Genomic DNA, 24,872 nt, shown 5'->3' with positions numbered 1-24,872 from the left:
ATCTTCTTATACTTATTTCATTAGATATGTAATTAAGAGTGCTCCTGCTAACTTTCCCAATACCTTTGGTAGAAAACCAGTGATTGAAAACATTGGATGTTAGCTATATCATATTGCACGACTAATTTATGGAAAATATTGGAACTGCAAACAACCGCAAAGGAACGTTTTTCGTTTAGATGACCTAAATGGATAATTTACTCGTACATGTATAATACAACGTTCTTGGTAATGTGATTAAGATTAGATATTATCAAGGAATTAATGTACTGTCTGTTTTAATTGGATTAAGCAAAAAGATAATATTTTACAAAACTCTCATAATATTTTACAAAACTTGAGGTTTCGTACGGCCATCAAGTGTCGGCAAAGCTTTCAAATTTTCATTATCTAAAAAAAAGAACAATGGCACAATTTGAAATTGTTTTTATTTTAAGTACAAATGATAGGCCTCCGGTGGTATGGTCTTTGTTACTAGGTACACCGGGCTATAAATTCTGACACACAGTTGGTCGCGAAACTAAACTGAAAGTTTTAAACTTGACTTTAGTAATTTGTGCTATTTACTTTATTTCATGATAGCAGGCCTATGCCAATACGTATAAATTGACGGGCTTAATTCACCTAAAATATGATACCATTTTCTGTAAAATGTGGTGGCTAAAAACACTTTCAATTAAATATTTTGTAAAATTATCTTCAATGACCATGAGTGTTATTTGTAAAATAAAGCGTTTGCCCTGCTCTCGCAACATGTCCGTGTTTTCCCGTTTTTGAACGGTTACCCGAATTTTGAAAAACAGATATATTCTTTTCTTATCTGATTATACCAATCATAAATGGTTAACCTTATTAACAAATTTACTAGCATATCAGATCAATATAAATACTATGGAGAGATAAAGATTACCTTTTACCTATAAGGAAAGTTTAATTCCGCAACTATTTCTGCCAACAATATTTGATAATTCAGTTATTATGAATTTTTGGTTCAAAACAAACATACCTCTGAGATTAAGGACCGGATGGTACACTGTAATGTGTACCACCGACTTTTGGAAATTTGTAAAGTTTTTCGTCACTCCAGTTCTAATATTAACACTTTTAATTTGGTTAGATTCCTTCTGGGCGTAATAAATTACATCCTCGAACGCTTCCAAGGTATTGACTGCAAAACAATGCTATTTAAAATGTTGCGTTAACATTATATATTTTGTAAGAGGTGATTATATTTCTAGAACTTAGATTATAAAAAATTTATCGGGAAGTCTTTGGGAAATATTAAATAGGTTTTCAAAATATTTTAGTTTCAGTTAGCTCTGAGATTTTACAAACTTAGACAAATCATTAAATGTAATTAATTGTGGTATAATTAATTATTTATTTAATTCACCTTAAGAAAGAAAAATGGCTATAAATATTATCAAAAAGGTTTGGGAAATTAGCAAAAATTGGTTCGGAATAACTAGTAATGTAAAGGAATTTCGTTAAAATTATCTTAAACTAAACACAACCTAACCTAAACGTCAAATTAATAAGTTAGTTTCAGTAAACGCACCATCACCTTTCGCCTTTAAAAATAACTATTAGGTTGGTACTTGTCACAATAAAGAGTATCCTAAGATAGGTCATAGGTCACCGAGGTCAGACTGAGTTAAGACGTCAAAGTACCATCTTCGTCTGCTTTTTCGTTTAACCGTGCATGTGTCAAATGTTATTGAAACTCGCTTATTAAGCGGAACACTGCGTAATTCTATCCCTAGCGATTGATTCGCGAATTTTCTAGAACCCAGAAAAAAACACAATATGTCGGAAACCACGAATATCGAAATAAGAAACCGTTTAGCCACATATTAAGTCTGTATCTGGTATAACTAACAAGAAGCAAATTCCTGAAGAAGGCTGTGTATTTTTGGTATAAAGTAAATAATTTCCACATTTAGATATTATCTTACCGACATCATTCACACTTAAAACCTGTGAAACAAATTTCTTTGGATTTTCCCCCGTAAGAGATGCGTAAAATATGCCAGGCTTGTCCAAGTCACACCAGTAAAGAACTCGATGTATCTCATCAATAGTTAAATCGTTCACTCGGCCAATTTCGTTTGTAACAAAAGCAGTTTTATTTGATCCATCAAGCCCCGCCTTATAAATTCCTCGATTTGGTCCCCAATCTGACCAATACATGAACCTGTCATTCAAAACGGAAATACTTTAATTTTTTATTAATCATCTAAGTAAACAATTGAATTTTAAAAATGATTTAAAAGGAACATTTTGTACGAGATAACAATTGCATCAGAGGTATTTTTAAACATCATTTTCCTGCTCTATAGTAATACAACTATAAGACCGGTTATAGTCAATCGAATTCAATTAAATGTCAGGGCATAATCAATAGAGCTCTGACACTGGCCATAAGCTCCGCCTCCGTTTCCATGACAACCACTGTAGCAGACGACTTTTCAAACTCTTGGAGGACAAGCACGGTTTTACAGCGGGAAAAACTATGGAAGATAAGATAGCTAGTCATTTTTAATTTATTTCAGTTTTAAAATTGGTTAGAAGTCAAAAGTTACTAATAAGTGAATATTTTAAAAGTCCGTGTATTACGGACGTAGCAGCGGGGAAGCGGTATGCTAATAAAATTACTTTAATAGATGGTGAAGATACATATTTAGTTGGGGTTAGGCCCAATGACAACATAACTGATATCAGACTGTGGCTTCCAATTACATATTTTGATTTATTTACATACTTAATTTTACGTAAAAGTGCATACACACTTGATGAATACACCACTTAGGCTTTACGTGCAGCGCTCACGGCGGCAAGTTCGAGAAACTCTAGTACGGGAATGTGTATTGCGGGAAGCTTAATTAGCAGGCGATGCCTGACGTAAGGTTGGTGTCTAAGGCTTTAAGCCGACACCATTTTGGTTTTTTCAAAAAAAATGCCTGACGTGAGAGAAACCATTTAGGGGCCTTAGACAACCACCAACTCCCAAGGCTTAGAAAACAAAGTTCGTTAGTTGTAACCCTTCAGGTTCATTTTCCCCCGTATACTTATTTTTTTTACTTTTTCTGTGTTTTATTTACTTTTGTTATTACGTTTTCCCCGCACTCTTGACCCTCTAAATTTACAGTTTTTGTTAAGTATTCGTAAAGCCCCATACGTCAAATTTCTTAGAATTCCGAGCTCTATTTAATGAAACTAATCCCCGTGTTAAATATAAATTTAATTTAATGATAAACTAAAAACTTAAATAACTTTTGAACCATACATACAAATTAATTATTGTTTATACGCCTTATAGAACTCGATCAAACCCCACGATAAAATATAAAATTAAGATAATTAATTAAACCATTCTCTCAATATAAATTATAAACTAAATCCCTGCCTTCGGCAACGTTAATATTAATCCCTCGCTAATGAAAGTGTTTTTCTCTCGGTCACAAGACCGTGTTGCAATACATTCAGCGAACTTTCCCAGCCAGATTTTCCCTAAAACTTTCCGAACTAAACCAGTAAAGCTCCCTCAGCTTACAGCGATCCCATGAAATCATTTCAAGTCCACAGGCTTCATATTAACTACCAGGTAGCGATAACCCAACAAAAGCGTTCGTTTTCCAAGGCCGTCGCCACAGGGTCAAGAGGGCGCCCGGACGTTTCCGCTTGGAGACAGAAAATCGGGAACCTCGAGACTCTCTGGCATTTCCCAAGCGACCTTTCGTAAATCGGACAACGTCATCACCGCATGACTAGACATGAGTCTTAAATACACCAAAGACCAGTTGCTTTTTGTTTCAACCCCGCCCCCCAATAATCGGAACAAAACCAAGAGACATAACTCTGCTTTTGGCAGACCTGGACAGAACGGTACAGAACTGGACAGAACTCTGCTTCTCGGGCAAGAGAAACCATGTCGAAATAAATATAAAATAATGTGCGATGAAGTCGCGCTTAAATATTAATTAACCCTCAATGCAAACCACATGATCGGAACAACCCTCAATGATTGCCTAAATGACCCACAGCCAGGACATTCCGACCGGAAGAACATAAGTCAAGCAGTAATAAGTCTTGAGAAGCGTAATGCCCTCAACACCCTCGAATCACCTGTTGATCACCCAATATCTAGCCATTCCGAGAGAAGGCAGCCAGATGACCGAGACCGATTCCCTAGCCTAGCCGGACGTTGCAGACTGAAACCCGAAGTACCTACGCCCCCGTCAGCTTGAGAAGTAAAAGAATATAGGAAGAAACCCGCAATCCGGCCGCCAAACCGTAGACGAGTAAATAAAGAGAATTAAAGAAAAGTGTGAATAAAGAAACGCGTAAACAAGCAATCCCCAAATACGTCCCGTTCTGTGAAGTGCGTGTGTCGGGCATCTTACGTAAACCGAGGAAAGAGAAAACCCGTAAACGGAGAGACGACAACGTTGCGGAGGACACCGAAACCAAGTGATGAGTAGAATTTCCATCATAACCCCCCCCCCCCCCCCCCATTGTAGAGTACCCAGGGTCGAAATACGAAGTAGCCAGTGAAAAGTAGAGAAAAAGTCTTGAAAATAAAGCTTAATCCCTCGCTATTGTCCGAGAAAAGGATTTAAGACAGGTCCCCTCGAGGTTGAGAGTTCATTCTGCCTCTTCTATTTATACAGTCCAGATTACTTTTTCCGTTCGCGTTGTGCCCTCGTTGTTATTATTTTTTTGAGTTAATTATTGTCATTGTTTAATTTTAGAATCTTTAATTGTAGTATTTAATTGTAGTGTTTATTATTATTTAGTGTAAGTGTATATTAATTTCTGCCCCCTCCGTCCTTCGAGCCCAAGATGCCTGAGAGTAAGGATACAGGAACCCATCCCATAGAAAATAGTAAGAGATAGTTTCATTAACAAATTTAAGGTCAAAGAGTGTATTTTTAGTGTTTAAATTCCCCTCGTATATTGGAAAAATCTAAAAGAACCATAGTAGAGATGGCCTAACCATCACTAGAAGCAAACTAAAATTATCCCCTCAGTTCCTCCCCGCAATTTTGTTAATTTGTTTTGTATTTTGGTGTTATTTATAAATTTGAGTGTTAAATAAAGATTTTGTGATTGATTAACGACAAAGGGTTTCCATTCTGAATTCGAATCTCCCCCTCTTTTTTATTTTTTTCTTTCCCCTGTATGTAACCCCCTCTCTCAGATTTAATTCACTCCACGATAAAGCCACGACTCGCATTTTTTCGCCATCTTCCCCCCGCCTTGGTGAATTAATATCTTTGAGCAAGGGCTAGGAATATTTCTGTGAACAATCAATCATCACGATTCATTAAAAACCTTACATAGTGTATGGCAACCTCTGTATCAGGCGGTTATTCTTGTTGTGTGCCTACTGTATTTGTAGAAATATAACAAAATTAAACAAAAGCTTAGCGTGGCATTCCTTTCCAAACGATCGTCCATTAAGAGATATTTGGTTTATAAAAGTTTAGAAGCATACAATTTTTATTTTGACAACTGTTTTTTCCCCATTTTTAAATGCAAGCAATTTCACCTCAGCACAATGGAAACCTACTGAATTCTCGTATCTATGAATAATTAAATATAATGTTTTAAATGATATTTTTTAATATACCACAATTTTCAGTCAAGTGTTTATCAGACACTCTTCCACCCCCTGCTTTGGACAAAAATGAAACAGAGCATAGTGTGGTTACTCCAATTAATAATTTTTCTGTATGATGTTTGTATTGCGACTGGAGCTGCCCTTTTGCTAACAAATTAGAAGGTTTTTCCATGAAAATACCGAAACAGTCAATTTTAACAGTTCCTTTATTACCGAACACATTAAAAAATGAACGTGGCATTGTTTTGTAGAGTTGATCTCTAGATGGGCAAATAACAAGATGCCCAAGTCGAAAGGGAAAATACGTCCAAAATTGAATGGAATATTCTTGATGTTGTGTGACTGGAAACATTAAACCTGTACGCTATATCTAAAAAGTCCAGATTTAATCTCAACTTCATTAGAAAAATAATAACTTGTTCAAATTTCGCTAGAGCAGATTTATTTGGTTTGACAATGTTGAATACAATCATCAGAGTTTCACAACTTGATAAGCCAGTATAATATTTCACTTTCAATTAATCTAGAAAGTTTTCTTCCATAATTGCTGTAGCTTTGAGTTTCGCGGTAGTTTTTTGGAATTAAGTTTTGGTTTCTAAAGATTTCTTATTCAATTTTGACTATATCTTTTTCACACTAATCCGATTGAGTTGAAGCATCTTGAATGTTAGGACAAACTTGAATGCACCAATAGACGAAGACTCTTCGTGTTCAGGTAAAGAAACGATATCTTCAAGAACCAACTCTTCTTCCGAAACCATAAGGGTGTCTTTTTTCCCTTTAGGCATATCATGGGTGTTTGTCTTTGATTTAGTAATTTCTAATCTTCGCAGTAATCTTTCTCTTCTTTCCATAATCTTTAAATGTTTATTGGAATTTTGAGATTTGTTGTAACCCAAATTTAAACTTGGGATCCAATCACTTATCTTGGTCTAACAATTTGGCAGGGGCTCCTGAAACAAATATTTGTTAATTTACCATTATTTACTTAAATTTTAAAAGAAACATATAAACTCACCTGTGATGAAATGAAGAGAACATATTATTGCACTTTTTATTTTTTCTTTACTTAGGTCTTTCCTTTATAAAGCTTGAATCCACCTTTGCCTCCTTATTTTTGAGTTTTACTATGCCTTGGTTCTTATTCTTTTCGTTTAATGATGGAAAGCGATAAAAATATACCTTATTGCCGTCTCGATTTCCGCGTATCGTAAAAAGCGCAAAAATTAATTATTTTTAACATGTTAAATAGATAATTTCACAAAATTAATAAGAAAATAAGTAAGTTTATTGTAAGCTCTATATGCCGCCAAAACCCTGTTTGCCCTCCAAGGCTCGTTTTCAAATTGAGAATATTACGTCACACCTACGTAATTTGGCTAGACCGCGCCCAGTGTCAGAGCTCTATATTGTGAAATTGAAATCCAGGACTGCTTAAGCCCTTGAGAAAGAGAATGCATTTTTATCCGCTAACATTTAAAAATACTGTAGGCCTACATCAATATTACGATGGGCACTGTAATCTAACAAATAATTACACATTTTTTTATTCCTTTTTTCAAATATACCATCTAAAACCGATTAAGTGGCCGGTTTCTTATCTTACAAAATTAAACCATTTCAATAAAAACACTTTTTCAGCTAAATCCCTGCACAGGTCGGTGCTATGATTAAACTAAAATATACAGGGTATAAACAAAAAATCAAGAATGTCATGGTGAAAATAATGCCCAAAAATCCAAATATGTTAATAACTAAGAAATACTTCTCGTTTTGTAAACAAAATTTTAATGATTAAATCATCGAGATGGGAGACGTTTGACAATGGAATGTCCAATGACTTTGAACCATGCCTTCAAGGTCATTCAAAGATGATCTTGATAACCATGGAGTTAAGAAACTTGGTTCCTATTAGAAAACTGTGTGCGATGACATTTTAGCGCAGTGCAGCGACTCGGTTTCGGCGAAACTATCCATAATTCCCAACAGCGCGTGTAAGAAATTTAAAAGTTATTATTCGATTCCAATTAACAGGAATTATTTATGGAAAAATTAAGCCTATATATCGATATTTTAGCATTTTTTTACGCCAACCTTCGCATTAGTACCGAAGCAGCTCTTGTCAAATTGGTATTATCACTTATATACATTTGGAAGCTTTTAAAAGGCATCAAATGCACCCTTACCATCTTCATATTCATCAGGGATAAAGGCGGGTGTGGTTTCATCCCAGCAAACACAAGTTTATCCCACGGATATCCACTAGATATCCAGTTTGGATATCCGTATAATATCCAAAAACCTGCAGATTACGCCCAAGGGACGTACTAAACCCATCCAAATGTCCCAGGTTTCTACGTCCGTGAGACGTCCACCTAACCTGGTAAAAGACGTCCAGTGGATATCAAATGGATGAAAACTGTACATAACAAGGAATGCTTGAGGACGTCCAATGGATATGCCTGAGACGTCCACTGAACCTGGAAAAGGACGTCCAATGGATATCAAATGGATGAAAACTGTACCTATATATGTACTTAAGGACGTCCAATGGATATGACTGAGCCTCCAATGGACCTGGAAAAGGACGTCCAATGGATATCAAATGGATGAAAACTGTACATAATAAAGATATGCTTAAGGACGTCCAATGGATATGCCTGAGACGTCCACTGGACCAGGAAAAGGACGTCCAATGGATATCAAATGGATGAAAACGGTACCTAAATATGTACTTAAGGACGTCCAATGGATATGCCTGAAACGTCCAATGGACCTGGAAAAGGACGTCCAATGGATATGCCTGAGACGTCCACTGGACCTGGAAAAGGACGTCCAATGGATATCAAATGGATGAAAACGGTACCTAAATATGTACTTAAGGACGTCCAATGGATATGCCTGAAACATCCAATGAACCTGGAAAAGGACGTCCAATGGATATCAAATGGATGAAAACTGTACCTAAATATATGCTTAATGAAGTCGAATATAGATGTGTAACGGATATCCATAAACAAGTCTATACGATTTATCGATAACATCGAAAGGAGTTAATAAAAACGTCTACTGGACAATTAAGTTTAGATATATAAAGCTGTGTGGGAAACGTGCGCGTTTGCAGCACTTGTGTATACGTTTGAGTCGACCCTAATTAACACATCTGCATTAATTTTTTAAAAGCATAATACGACAATAATTTATCTCAAATATTGAATTTAATGATTATGAAATATTTACAAATGACGTAACTATTTATCCAACTCTTTACGAGCTGATATAACTTTTCCTTTAGACTTGAGTCGTCCAGGGGCACGGCGAAAATAATCTTTAATAATATTTCCAATTTGGGCACAAGTTACATTGGTCATTGAAATTGAGGCATCTCTTGTACCGCTTCTAGAAACATTAACATTTTAAGAATTAGAGTACGGTACCGTCAGCATAGCATGTGCAAATACAAATAAATTACCGATCAACACTGTAACAACTTTCAGGTTATTTAATTGCAATTTTCCCTTCTTTCTTTCCCAGCTGAACTTTAGAGCCACTTCATCAGAAAAAATTAGTCTTTTTACGCAATCGTTGACACTCACACCTCCTTTTCTTTGAAGGAACTCCCTCTAAACAAAATAAAACCGCTTGTTGTTTTCTACAAAAACCGTATTTGAAAAATCTTTTACCTGTTTTATAGCTTTTTCCTTATTAATTAAGGGATATTTTTTTTGTAGGAAAAAACATAGGTGACGTCTTGCAACGTCACAGTGCCATGTCACTATAGAGTGGCAGCAGCTTGAAACCCTGCGACGTCACCAATGTTAAACGTCTATTGAGAAAAAACGCGAGTTTTCGTGACAACCATTACGGAAGCTACGGCTGTGACGTCACTAACTTTCAAAAACGCATCATCTGCTAGCACTCTATTGGGTCATGGGTTTTTACAAGCAAATGCCCAAGCCTGTCATTGTTAAAACCGGTCCCAACCCAAGCCCACTCAATAAGCAACTTTAAAAACCCGCCCATTTACGGCCCGAAAACATTTGTCCCCAACCGGCCTAATCCTAATCTAATGGACGCTTCAATAAAAGATACTTGGTTTCTACTCCCCTCTCCAAATTCATCTGGGAAGGAGCTATTTCCGGTCGGTCGGTTAAACGGTTAGAATGGCTAGCCAAAAAGTCATATTTAAGCCAATCGGAGCCGCGTTTTTGCCCTCATGAGAATTTTGCGTCAGATAAGAAACGCGTCGGCTCACGTGTATAAGGAACATACTAATGTTAATTTTCAATAATATATTTTAAGGTAAAATATATAATGTTACTAAAACTAAGTATAAGAAGATAATATTGTTATTATTATCATCCTCTTATGGTATAAATAATTAAAACTATATGTAATATTTTTATGATACCGGGCAATTTTAAAGCTTCTCATGTAGGCAGAGTTAATTCATTTCGTTTAAAATTATCTTTTGGAAAAAGATGAAAACTCACTCATTTAGAACTAAACATATTACTTTTACAGTACGGTATGCAACAAGTGTTTCCTTTTAACCAGGTAACGTTTTTGGCATGTTAAGGCTTAGCAAAAAACCGATGTTACGTTCGAGAAAGTTTCCAGCTTTCTAATATTTCAACAAGCACTATATTAATAATAACTTATGAGTCCTGGCTGTCGGAAATATTACTTCTTGACAATTTCTGGGAAGATGTTTTATTTAAGCGCCTATTACACGTATTGATCAGCCCCTCATGGGATAAATTAAAATCTGAAGCGCCCCTCAAAACGCGGTGCACATAGGCGCGCTCGTTCTTCGACTAATAGCTAAATAAGCCTCTGGTCATATCTGTTATAGAATCTAATTGTTTAATACAAAAATTATAACACTAAATTCTAGAATTTAAAAAACCCTTTAAAGTAAATATTGAAGCAATATTAAATGTGTAAATACAAATAATATTTAAAGTATTAAATTGTTATTATAAGGCTTTTTGTGTTGATCTTCTCATATAATCCCATTATTTTAAGACAGGGAAAGCCAACCCGCGGAAAAAAACGCATCTGTCGTCTGCTTTAACTCCGGAATTTCGGGAGACTAGTTTGCGCGGATTTTCAAGTTATGATGATATTTTCACGAAAAAAATGTAACTGTCAAGATTCTGAGGTATTTAAAAAGGTAATTTAAACCTTCAAAGTATGAAAAAAAGCCAATAAATAATCGACATTTTTCTACTCTATAATTACCAGTGGCGTAGGAACGGGGGGGGGGGGTTCCACCCTTGAAATTGTACAGGGGCGCCAAATTGTTTTAAAAGGGGTGCTAAAAACCAATTCAACATTCAATTTGCACCCCCTTAATCCAAAACGTTCCTACGCGCCTGATAATTACTTCAAAATATCTATTTGGCAGTTAGATATGGCTTCAAAGCTTTTTTATAGGTTTCAATTATCTTTTTAAATATATCTCAAGCACTTGACAATTATTTTTCTCTGAAAAATAGCACAATGACTTGAAAATATCCTGAGTTATATAGCAGACGACATATGCGTTTTTTCCCGTTACTCCTTCGGCCCATGATTAAGCCTAATTTCCGCCGATAGGGAATAAAGTGGAATAACAGCGCGAAATCTACAATGCGGTTGGAAGTATCAAAATAATAATTAATTTAAATTACCTTATTTGGATTTACGTAATGTCGTGAAGAACACGTTCTACCGCAGACCGCACTTAATAAATGTTTGATTATGAACAATATGCTTTCAAATAATAGAAATTCCCGCAAAAAGAAATAATGTAGAACCACGAGGGACGATGTCACTTAACCGTTGGCTCCTTCTAGGAAGCTCTAGCAGACAACGTATTGACTTTTTCTTCTTTAATTTTCGGGAGAGGACGTAAGGGCTAGTAGCAATAATCTGTCCTGCTTGAATTATTGTAACATAATATTTTTAATAAATATTTATTTTAAAAGTCATCTAAGCCAAAATTAAATTAAACTTACATCTCCTGGACATCCTACATACGTCATTCACATTTCGATGTAATCCGGAATTTGGGACATAAAAGGATGTTGTCATAACGTCCATCAAATTCACCGATATTTAGATCTAAAATGGACATCCAGGAGATGTCCTAATTTGTTAGCGATATTTTGTATGTAATATCTTAAAATTTATTATTTTTCTTAAGGATATCCATTTGGGCTTGGACATACAATGGTGACTTTGAGACATTCACAGGACGTGAAGTAAACTTTCTACGGTAGAATTTATCCTTTTTAACACAACATGCATTCAAATAAAAGAAATTGCCGCGAAAAGAAAATATATACGTCGAACCATATAATATAACTCATACCGCTGAGCTCCTTCTAGCAGACAGGCGCGGTGTTATCTGCTGGTAATAAAAAGAATTGGGCAGAACGAATGTGATCGTTTTCTTCTTCATTTTCCGGAAGACGACCGACGTAAGCGCTACCAGTAATCGGGCTTAAATTATTTAAATATAATATTTTTAATAAATGTTTATATTAAAAGTCATCTAAGCCAAAATTAAAGTTGTGGTGCACATTAATTTAAAGTAATTAATAATTAATAAAAATGTACAGCTCTTGGACATAGCCGTCATTCACAGTTCCATGAAATCCGGCATTCTGGACATTAGTGGATGTTGTCCGAACATCCATCAAATTAATCGATATTTTAGATCTAAAAATGTACGTCCCAAATGTTAAGCAATATGTTGGATCTATAATGGACATCCAGGAGATGTCCCAAATTTTCAGCGATATTTTAGATCTAAAAATGTACATCCAGGATATGTCCAAAATGTTTAGCGATATTTTGGATCTGTAAAGGACATCCAGGAGATGTCCAAAATGTTTAACGAAATTTTGGATTTATAATGGACATCCAGGAGATATCCAAATTGGTTAGCGATATTTTGGATGTACTTTGGATATTAATTCTAAAATATATTATTTTTGTCACGTCCCAACGACATTGTCTGGATATCCGTTTGGACATGGACGTATAATGCACTTTGAGACATTCATAGGACGTCCCAGGGACCACTTGTGTTTGCTGGGATACTTATTAACATTTCAGTTTTTTCTTTAATGCTTTTTCGCGATGTTCTACTTGTTATCGCCTTTAATTTATCGGCTTCTGGTTGTCCAATTGGCATGACCTTAAAATGTCATAGCGCAATATTTTCTAAGTAGAACCAAGTAACAGTTCCTAAACTCAAAAGTTATCGAGATAATTTTTGAATGACCTTGAAGACATGGTTCAAGGTCATTTCCGTTTTTAAATGTCCCCATGCACGAGCTAAGTGACCTTAGAATTTCATAAGTATTAAAAATAGATTTGGATTTATTCGCATTGGATCGATTTTTTTTACCCAAGGCACATCCTAGCGACTTTCAATGCCATTAAATCAGGTTGCATGCTTATACTGCTTAGGATGGTGGTGTAGCATGGAAAAATAAGAGGTAAAGAATAAGACAGCGCAGTTACAGTTGGTAGCGCGAACTACTATTTCAGTTTTATTGTTCACTTTTCCCGTAAAGCTTGGGTGTCTCTATTGGTAAGAAAACACCAAGGAGGATTAAGGGAAGGGGAGCTGTATTGAGGCGCCTCTTATGGCTGCATCCGTAGTCAGAGAGCGTGAGACGACCAGTGGGTGGGAGCGGGACGAAAATGTATGTAAAATACCGGCTCGCGTTCCTGTTTTGAGCGCCCTCTAGTTAAAAAAAATTGTTGAAAGTTATTTCGGTTTTTATTTTGAGAATTCGGCTGCTTTGGTGTTTGTTTTTCTAATGCCGTAAATTAGTAAACAATTTGCAAAACTCAAAATGTTTTTTTATATGGAAAATGCTCTTACTTTAGTTATATGATATTAATCTTCGCGTGATAAAAAAATTCGAATTTTATTTACTAAGTAAATCTAGTCGACATACATTTTTAGCGTATTCACGACGAAACACCGAAGCAGCAAAATTCTCAAAATAAAATCCGAAATAACTTTCAACAATTGTTTTGAACTAGAGGGCGCTCAAAACAGGAACGCGATCCGGTATTTTACATACGTTTTCCTCCCGCTCCCACCCACTGGGCGTCTCACGCTCTCTGACTACGGATGCAGCCATAAGAGGAGCCTCAATACAACTCCCCTTCCCTTAATCCTCCTTGAAAACACGAAGCTTTTGAAAAGTATTTAGAATACAATGCATAAGCAGAACGTTTAAATGGGAGTAAATTAGTTTCACTACGGATAACGGAATAGAATATTGCTCGCGGAAATTTGAACAACATTGCGGAAACGATTCGGTAACTTTTCAAAGGACAATTGTCTCTACGCCGGAAATGAATGGAGTAGTTGAGATTTTCAATAGCACGATGTTGGATGGTATACGTACTTTATTGACGGATGGGCAATTACCCCAGTATTTGTAGGGAGAGGAATTAGGGTGAGTGAGGGTAAGAATGGACACTTTTTGTAAAATTCGATTTAAAAACACAAATTGAGAGTAGACCATTTTAAAACGATTTGAAATACAAATAATGAATGTTAATTTTTAATATATTCTGGTTTTTGGTATTTAAATTTGTGAATTTTTAAAACAATAATTATTTTAAGAAATGAAGTGAGTAAGTCAAACATTGGACAAAATAGTTTTGAATTAGCCTGGGGGGGGGGGGGGGGTGCTAACTTTGGACACTATTAGGAAAACTATGGACAAGAAGGGTAGATATTGTAATATTACAATATTAATATATAAAGATATTAATATATTACATATTATACTTCTGGTGTCCAGTTATCACAGAAATAGTTTACGGTATCTTTGGAAATTTCTCCTTCGGGGTTTTTTTTTGTAAATTTGTAAATTTATGAATTTTCCTAAGATTTGCTAAAATTTCAATTCAAATTTCAATTCAAATTTCATAAAAATTTGCGGAAAACCATCAAATTTCATAAGATTTATTAAATTTGAGAAATTTGTTGGAATCGATAAAAAAAAATAAAATTTTCCAAAACATTTGAGAAATTTGAAAAGATTTTCTAAAATTTAATACGAAATTTGAAAAGTGTCGTACCCCTCGACTCTCCTTCACTAGCAATGTAAGCGAGGCAGCCTCATAGCTACGTGTTTCGTAGAGCTCCAACCTCACAGCCGTACACAGTCAGCCGTCTGCTTTCCCGGGAAATTTGAATATGAAAACTTGTTTTTAAAGTTTCCTTTCAAGGAAAGACTTTAAACTAAATCCTACCTCGTTTAAAATTGAATACAATCGACATGTGATTGATCACAAAGTAGGCTGTCCAATCTTAAACTTTGCACTAGTTAATTTAAATGCTTATAAAAAAGGCAAAACCTTCATTAAATTATAAATTTCGTGTACTAGAAAAACGCCAAATTGCTTAAAATAATACTTAAACAATTTATTTTTATCTCACCATTTCATGTTTCCATGCTATATCTTATTTCCTAAGCCACAAAACGAAATTTCCAATGAAATTTCAAGACATTTTTTTCGATAATTTTAGTTGTTTTATTTCAAGACTTGCTGTATAATCTGTCGCGGTGTAAATATTTAGTAATAAATTGCATGTTTTAGGGTATGTTTAAAGGCTGGTTCACACGGGCAGTGTTTTCCTGATTTTCTCTATTTTCTCGTTTTACCACCTTTTCCCGTTGTTCTGGCGCACGGGAAAACGACTGTACACACGGACAAAATTAAACGGACTTTTCCGCCGTCAGCGCTGCCGGTAAACGAGAAAACGGAGAAAAAAATGTTGAAATATCTCTACTTTTTTTCCCGGTTTTCTGAAGCACTTTGAGCTCGACTAATCAGCGAGCGTTTCGCTGTCACGGGATTTTGAAATTCTTTAAAAGTAGGCTTAAGAATTTTTGCGTCTACCACGTGACGGCATAACGCTCGCTGATTGGTCGAGCCCAACGCCCCTCAAAAAAAGGTTATCCGATTTCTCATTCCCCGGCAGCGCTCGCTGTGATAAAATCCGGCAAATTTTGTCCGTGTGTACAGTCGTGTTCCCGTGCGCAAGAACAACGGGAAAAGGTGGTAAAACGAGAAAATAGAGAAAATCAGGAAAACACTGCCCGTGTGAACCAGCCTTAAGGCTTCAAAATGAGACCAATTTTGCGCTTTGGCATCAAAGAATAAATTTTCAATTAAATATTTTTCAAAAGTGTCCAAACTTCGCCATGTCCATTCTTACCCTCACTCACCATATATACTTTTGCATATTTGATGAACCGCTTACTTCACTCTCATTTTAAAGTCAAGGTATCCAAAACAATTTTGTCGATTAAAACCTATCATTGGGCATTTAAAGTTATTTTCCTTTTTACCGAAACACACTAAAGTAAACTGGCGAATAGAGCAAAGCTTGGTATAATTGTGGGATACGGAGTGCTTACAAAAGCACATCGGATATGATACCCTTCCGTGCATCGTGTAATTGAAACAAACCACGTTCGTTTTAAATGAGTTCCAATTGGAAAGTATGGTCCTATTGAAAGACCATAAGAATTTTGTTTATCATTTTGTTGGACAAAGAAAGATGGCTCTAATGAAGATGAACTGGGATAATTTTAAAATATTTTCGAAGGAACGAGTGAAAAAAAAACCTGAAAATGTTCTGAATAACGTACTTACATTACCCGCAGGCTAGCGGAGGCAGGGACAAAGTAGACTTTCAGGAAAAACAAAGAGTCTTTTTGACTCCAATGTTCAAAATACACGATTGCGATAAGTAAAAGACGTGGAGGATGATGTTAATAATAATAATAATAATAATAAGGCACCACCTTAGGCCTAAGTCATCGAGCGACTTTTAAAGCCTTTAATTCAGGTCAGTGTTGCCAATGTGTGGGATAAATCCCACATTGTGGGGTTTTTGGCGATTTTTTGGGCTGTGTGGGATAAAGGGATTTTTAAGCGAAAATCATTGATTTGGTGGGATTTTTGGCCTGAATTTTTGAAAAAACACTATTTCCAGAAATTCATAAACCGAAAATATCAGACTTTTATAATCACAATAACCATAATATTAAATCTCTTGCAATATTAACAAGTTGGCAAGCCAAAATATACCTCTCCTCGGAAGAATTGTCCCTAGTGGTATTAATTTCTCGAGATAACCCTTAAAAATATATCTCCGCAATTTAGAGTTATTTGTTAAAAATATTAACCCATTTCTATCCCGCCCGGTATAAAATTTTTAATATAATTAAAATAATTGAGACGAAACGACCAATTTTAATTTATTCAGAATATCATAAGTTAAGTAGTTACAACAGTAAGTTAGACGTACTATAACAATGCACAATTGAATTAAACCCTTTTACAGAACAAGTTTATCAGTTAAATATAATACGAAGCAAATTTTAATGAAATATCTACAGAGGCTTTTTGGAATTACTCGCTTACGAAATACTTGCCGCATCTTTAACGCTCATTTTATTTCAACACTCGCCCTTGATGAAGATACCGTAGATATCTGGTAGTGGACGACTCGTTCACTTCCTGTTGACGTTGTGACGCATACCACATGAAAAAGACCAATGCCGTCCAATTTCCAATATCATATAATGACTCGCACACCCAAGAAATCATTGACTGCGTTAGAAATCGTAGATATCCAAATATCCACACCAAATGTATTTACAAGAAGCAAAAACCTTACCATCAACAAAGCACAGAGAGCCACTTGACTAACCGCCACCTCTTAAAGCAATTAACGTTAAATTATCTCCTTTGAATTAACAGAACTATATATAGGTCGTTAAGAAAGTGGACCACCCACAGGGTCTACCCTTTAACCCTCTAATCTCGGCTGACTGCGCTAAAACAAGATTTAACCTTTAAAAAATACCAGATTAGGCCTTCATAAATTCATTAATAAAAAAAGACTTTATTACCTATTATGCTTACGATGCCTGTCTTAATTTCAGTGAATCTAAGCAGCTATCGGTGGTTCTGTGGTAGAGCGCTCGACTGCCAAGCCGAATGGTCTGGGTTCGAAACCTGGGTGGCGCATTTGTTTTTAATCAATAGAGAAACGCTAAATTAGAATTTCTTCGATGCAATAATTTCAATTTCAATTCTATTTCAATTAAACCAAAATTTCCTACTCTATTAAATACGCTTCCGATAAAGCTGAAGGTCTAATTTTCAATAAGGCGTAACAAGTGTCGGTGGTTCTGTGGTAGAACGTCCGCCTGTCAATCAGGAGGTCTCGGGTTCAAATCCCGCCCGATGCGATCGCAAATTGATACTAAGACGAATACCGTGTACAACTGGTGGAAACCCTGCCATTGGACGTTGAGAGGTAGCATTACACTCAGCACTCGGTCCGTCCCAAAGTCATTAAGAAGAAGTTGGAGAGAAAACGCCCATATAAACACAACAGACTCAACATGCACAACCATCAGAACACAAACACAACAAATTCAACACTGACAAACTACGCATAAACATTACAAAAACGTAATACACCAAACCGTCACGACGGTGAGCGAAAAAACACCATCCAAACCAAACCGCAAATGCATCCGTTAACGCTCACCGTCACACGGTGGTTTTGCCAACCCTTTGAGAAACTGCGTACGCAGTGATTACACGTTGCACCGAAAATGCGAACGCGTTCGCAGTCCTGACAGACAGACAGACCCACCCACAGACCCACCCACAGACCCACAGACAGACACGGTCGTTGTATAACCCCTCCTAGGGGACTTTGTCCACTCGGAGAGGTAAAAATACTGCTCATTTAAGCGTACGTTTCAATCAAAGAAGATGGTAAAATGACTTAACAAAAATTTCCTATAGATTTTTTTTATAAAAATTATTAGTAATTTGTATTTAATTTTTTCCCCGCGCTGGCCTACGAAACTGGAAATTATTTGGCATGTTTTCCGCTGAGTTTTGGGAGGGGGCGTGGCTAAAAACGTGTAGGGGGTTTGGCTGGAAATTTTGGAACTGGACTGTGGGATTTTCGCTCGTCAAACATTGGCAACACTGATTCAGGTGGTCGGGTTACAATGCGTAGGAGGGTGGTGGCAAGCCCTGCAAGCCAACAGCAAAAATAACTAACTTAAAAAAAGGCACTTGGAATATACAAAAGCTCCGGAAAGTTACGTTTATAATAAAATGACGCTTGCTGATTGTTTCACGAATTTGAAGGTTCTTATAGACTTTTATGTAAAAAAAGTGAATGTTGAATTTAAACGGATATTTAATATTCGTTATCAATTACGATACAGTTCCACAGTAGATCTAGTAACTTTCAAAATTGCATTTACAATAGCTAACACATCCTATGACTAACGTTTAGCCAATTCTGTCAGAGATGAAGAAGCTTAAATAGCAAGCGCTGGTTTCGTTTCAACCAGTAACTTACCCTTCAAGAACGTCCAAAACAACTGCGACGGGAGATGAAGAATACTCGTTAATGACTTTGGCACATTTCTTAGCATCCGTGGAACAGGCTGAAATGAAGCTTTCTCCGCGGTCAGAGATGTAGAGTTTGTGGTTCAACCAGTCGAAAGCCAGTCCTTCTGGGTTTTTGAAATCGCTACTCAGCATCGTCTCGGTTATTTGAGTTCCATTCGAGAACATTCGCCTCACCACTCCTCCGTTGACGAATGTCTCTAACCAAATTATTTCAGACGTCGCTCCGTAAAAAGCCGCTCTTAAAATCGTGTTTTGACTGGAACCGTTAATTTGATACATCCGATTCGCCCTCAACAGGGAAAGCGAAATTTCTTTTAATGTTGAACTGATCAAAACAGGATATGCACCTATGAAATGTGACGCTTTTTGAAATCTTTCTTAAGATAACCTTAGTATATTTGAGCTATTTTTACGGTTAAAATAGATCACGCGAAAATGGCGAGTTCAACGATAGATATAAGCTTTGGAATAATACTGACCAGCTGCTTTGCACGTAGCATTGTCTTGGTTCAAATAATATCCTTTCAAGCATGAGCACTTGTAGGATCCTAGAATATTCTCGCAAGTGTGCGAACAAGGATTTGACTCGCATTCGTCGATATCTGAAAGAAAATTGGAATCATTACATCTTTAGACGAGCCTTTTTAAACCATCTTCATTGTTTTATTTATTATTTATAAATTACACGTATAAACTACAATGTTCATAAATATAGATTATAAGTATAAAAATACTGGTAATATACTTTAGTTAATTTTAATTTTCTAGATAACCAATTGTTTGACTAAAATTGCAGAACTCATAAGTTGTTTTAGATAATATTTTTATTTTTCGTATTTCGTGAGTCATAGAAAACATATTTATTGTTCGATTCGATCCTCAAAAAATGTGGTTTTCACACCCCTAATTTCGAAATAAAATATTTATTGTACCAGTCTGGTAAAGAAAATATTTAATTTTTATGTTTTTATTGATGTGAACGGTAATAGCAAGTGTAGGGAGCTATTGCGTCGCGTGGCATGCAGGGCTTGCCACCACCCTCCTACGCATTGTAACCTGGCCAACCGAATTAATGACATTAAAAGTCGCTCGATGACTTACGCCGAAGGTGGGTCAGGTGGCGCTTATAATATTTTTGTCTATGATAATGTTAATAATAATGTTAGTGATACTGTTAATTATAATTCTTATTTGTCAATTGTTCTATCAATCTGAGATAAAATAGCTGAAGTTCAATATTTTGGACGAAAAACGATTGTTGTTGTAATTAATTCATAGACAGCACAACCGTCAAGGCTTTATGACTTTCCTATTAAAACATACCATGGCAATTTTCAAATAAGTCAGGCCTGTATCCTTTATTACAACTGCAGTGTGCTTCTATGATTTCTTTGTACTTGGGTTCATCGTACTCATAATCATAATAATTATTGTTAATCTAAAAGTTAAAAAATTTGCTTTAATGTAGCTCTTAAAAGGCTAATAATGTTGAATCAACGATATTTCGTAAGAATAATACTTACTCTCTCCTTTCTAGTGGTTTCTGTGCAATTTTGGGCGCACCGTTTTTTCTTGCAGTTAACTCCATCTAAAACGTGTAAACAATTCCTTTAACACATTACCGCAGTAAGCACTTGTTTTAAACTTTATATATGTATTTGAACAATGCCTTTGTAGAAGATTCCTTTATTCGGAGCAATGGTGTGCTAAATATTGGTAAGTAACTATATCATCGTATATAATAAAATTAAATAAAATGTAAGCATGAAAATTTATTAAAATACCAAATTATTTACAAAATTATATTTATTGAAAATTAATTTTCAACTTTCTGCAGTTTCTGAATATACTTGTTCTGGATTCAACATAATATTTGTAATTTTTTACACAAATGTCTTTTATTTCCCCGTTGTGTAGGCAATATTCAAACATGTATTTTTTTAGCACTGTGCACGAAGTTACACTGTTAAAAAAAATTGTTCTAATTTGAACAAATCGCCGTTCAGAAGGTTGTCCCTGTAACAGAACGCCATTTTGTTCTAATATGAACAAAAATTATTCGTTCGATAAAGAACGATGGTTGATGGTTCAATATTGAACTTAGATGTTCTATATTGAACAAACCTTCTTTGTTCAAATTAGAACGCTTTGTCGTTCGCCGTGGATCATTTTCTCGTTCGACTTGGAATGCTTTATCGTTATCCAATACAGAGAGTTCATAAAGTTATTGCTTTTAAAATTATAACTCATGTCTCCTGCCGGCGGTTCATCATGCTAAATAATAAAAGTAGCCCAACCTAACCCATTGACCACCGGAAAGGAAAACCAGGCCTTAATCTAGATTATTTGAATTTAGTTCCAACCACAACTACAACCATCTTATTAAGCTTATAATATCTACCACGAAAATGATATGCGTTAAAAAAATAGCGCAAAAGATATTACATTCTATTCTCAGCCGAAAGGCCGAGAACTGGTAACAAATGAGTTTAGAATTTATTTCTATGCTGAAAACGTCAAACCAAATTGCAGTATATTACGAAATATTTTCTGTAAATTTTAATTCTGGAACTTGGGCAAATACATTTCCGAACGAATTTCGTCTACCTTGCCAATCAAATAAAAATATACTTAAAAAACAATGGTGCGTGTCCTATAAATTCGGACCTTTCACAACCCTTTTTCGTTTTCCACTTCGATAGGAAACGGAGGTTATTTATATCGTTATTTGTGTGAAGTCTCTTTTCAATAGGTGGGGTAGTTTCTGAGAAACAGCGTTACAGACCTAACGCCATTTGAGTCGCTAGTGAAGGAGCTACGCTCCAACAATGAAATTGAATCTTCGGTAAATTTCCAAACACACTGTTCATATAACTACAAAAACAACTTCATTACTACATGTTCTAACTCACCCTGTAAATAAATTACTACGAGTAATAGTTTAATCAACCAGTACACTAACTTAAAACAACATAATAATGTACGAAAAAACTACCTATAACAAAGCGCACTCTAAACCACTCATTTATTACTTTATGGTTGTCACACTTATTTGTTACTTTTGCTCATACGTTGGAAGTGTCACACTTATATGTTAGTACATTTACATCCATATAGGATTGTGTGTAAAACCTGTTCAAAGGGGAACGATCTCCTAGCCATTGGGACGAATCTATTCTATTGTGTAGTTTACAAGCCTTCCTCCAGAGGGCGAAAGAGCATTCGTTCTTATTTGAACGAAATAAAATATCTTGAACACACCGTTCTCTGTTACATACCTTTAGAACGCTATCGTTCATTTTTGAACAGACTGTTCTAAGTTGAACGTCTTCTAAACTAATTTTTTTAACAGTGTAGACTATTTTTCCTCAAACATAAATGATGATAATTATTGACACCATCGTTAAATTGTAACCATTGTGTACTTTTGTTAATTAACTCAGTGTTATTTTCAAGAATATCGTCCTTAGCCACCCTTAAGCGGAGTATTTCAATATTTTGTAGCCTCGCATATTACTAGATAAAATTGCAGATCAATGCTACGTCCAAGGACTGTTTTATATAAGCATAGCCTGTACTAAAAGCTTATAGGTTAAACGTGACATTTATGTCTCTGGAGAAGACGTGATCAATTTGAATTAGTATGTTTCATATGGATTTTTATTGCCCCCCGCGCGCAAGTTACGGAGTGGTTAGTTCTTTGTTAAGTTAAGAATTAACGTCAGTAATGAATTAGACGAAATTAATATTGACTAAACGTAACTAGGGCTTCCAGTTCTCATTGGACAAAATTTTCCTCGCAGACTAAATTAATTTTCATACGAATCACATCACTTAATTTCACAAAAAACTTCGAAAAGGTAGACCAAACAATCAATTCGCGAGATCCATATGCCCCGGAAGAGAAAAGTAATCTGTTAATAGACATCTTAAAAAAAAGGAAACCGTACCTTCATTTCGACACATTTCAATTACATAGACAACATACTTTCACAACCAGTTTCATCTGAACCGTCGGCACAATCTTTGCTTCGATCACAAACGTAGTCCTCAGAAATGCAGGATTCACCATTTTCACAAGGGTATTTTCCATTCAAACATGATATCTTTTCGTCAGTTGGTTTTCCTATAACAAACGAAATTGATTCATTTTAGTAATATCATTTAACTTTTACATTTTCCATTGCAGCTTTTGAAATATTATACAGGGTGTCCACTAAAACGATCCAGGGCGAATATCTCAGAAACCATTTTCTCTAATAATTAAAAAAAAAATTATGTTACGTAACTCGTGCAGGGGGCCAAAGAGAAATGATAACCTCAACGACCTTGAACCATGTCTTCAAGGTCATCCAAAAACTATCTCGAGAACCGTAAGTATTAGAAAGCTGGCTTAATTAGAAAAGTGTTTCCTGTCATGTTTTATGCCTAAATAGCGTGACCATGATCGGAAAATTGCAAGACAGCGCTAATAACTCTAGAACAAGTCGTGCTACATGATGTAAATTTGCTAAGAGATTTTAATATTCGGAAAATTGTATGAACTTGAACCATGTCTTCAAGGTCATACTAAAATTATCTCGAGAACCATTAGGCTTAGAGCTAAAATTCCAATTAGAAATTATAATTTCAAAACTTGTTTCAAGTTATTAATACATAAAATATGACGAAGAACAACTTTATAGTTAGAATTTTCGTCCGCTATTTACTCCCAAGTAATCATAAATGGCGATACTCAGTTACTAACTTAATCAGAAGCAGACGAACATTCGTACAGTGCCACCCATAGAAATAGAAATGAGACTAAAGTCACTGCGGTAACCGGTAATCTCAAGGAAAACGGGCAAGCTAGAACGCTGCCATGACAGTGGAATCACTACTAATCCACGCCGGAGTGCCCCATCTATTAAAAAAAAATGAAACCTTAATTTTTTTTAAATAGATGGCGTGCTTCCACTAAGATTACTGGCGATTCCACTCTCCTGGCAGCCTTCTAACTCGTACATCTCACCAAAATCTAATCGTGCTTCTAGTCTCATTTCTATTTCTATGGTGCCACCGCGCTTTATTTCCCACTCTGGCGGCGAGAATGCTTTGAAATATCTACAAATTATTATTAATTACTAATTAATAATACTAATTAAATAGTAATATATTATTAATAATTACATTTTGTATTTTTATTTTGAGCTGCATAAACCATTTTACATTTTTAGATATGGAGAAAGTATTTTGCATTTTACATTTAAAAATAAGCATTTTACTAAAAACTAAATTTTGCTATTTCTAGAGGAAAATCTGTTTACCCTACGACTTTAGTCTTTTCAAATTACCTGTTCCATTCAAAAGACAAGAGCCGTCCTCATCTAGAACATAACCAGTTCTACATTCGCATTTGTAGGAACCTAGAGTATTGACGCAAGTCTGACTGCACAACTCTTTGTTTGCACATTCGTTCACATCTGAAAAGCCAAGACTTCTGTTAACATAGCTCAAAGCCACACTCTATTGTTGGATCTCTCCATATTCATTCGGCAGATCCTAGTAAAATTTTTAACATTAGTTTTTGCTTAATTCTAACCCTCTCCTCTAAGGTTAGGATTATAGGTACAACTCTTTTTCTAATTTTAATAGAAATCTACCCCCCCCCCCCTACAATAGAAGCAGAGCCGTGCAGAGGTATCCTGGGGCCCGGGGTCAAACTTACACGCGGGCCCCTTCAATTTGCACCCCCCCCCCTTGAGCCCTGAAAACTTTTCCCAAG

At 35.7% G+C, this 24,872-nt stretch overlaps 1 protein-coding gene and 1 long non-coding RNA gene across 2 annotated transcripts; both read right to left on the bottom strand.

The window, feature by feature from the left end:
• Nucleotides 1–1,842: 1,842 nt before the first annotated feature.
• Nucleotides 1,843–19,387, bottom strand: LOC149926856 (low-density lipoprotein receptor-related protein 8-like). Its single transcript, XM_090157765.1, has 3 exons — nucleotides 19,056–19,387; nucleotides 1,978–2,194; nucleotides 1,843–1,902 (listed from the first exon to the last, which is right to left on the bottom strand). Exons 1-3 carry the CDS (start codon nucleotides 19,385–19,387, stop codon nucleotides 1,843–1,845), a joined length of 609 nt encoding a protein of 202 aa, XP_090013891.1.
• A 1,069-nt stretch (nucleotides 19,388–20,456) lies between these two features.
• LOC149926855 (uncharacterized) lies at nucleotides 20,457–24,501 on the bottom strand. The gene is made up of 4 exons (XR_016473595.1): nucleotides 24,442–24,501; nucleotides 23,097–23,234; nucleotides 20,632–20,696; nucleotides 20,457–20,546 (listed from the first exon to the last, which is right to left on the bottom strand). It is a non-coding gene; the product is annotated as an uncharacterized LOC149926855 (long non-coding RNA).
• Between the last annotated feature and the right edge of the window lie 371 nt (nucleotides 24,502–24,872).

This window comes from Leiobunum rupestre, chromosome 9 (assembly GCF_980474605.1).
Source record: "Leiobunum rupestre chromosome 9, qqLeiRupe1.1.hap1, whole genome shotgun sequence".
Taxonomy (NCBI): Eukaryota; Metazoa; Arthropoda; class Arachnida; order Opiliones; family Sclerosomatidae; genus Leiobunum; species Leiobunum rupestre.
This window is presented reverse-complemented; position numbering and strand designations above follow the sequence as displayed.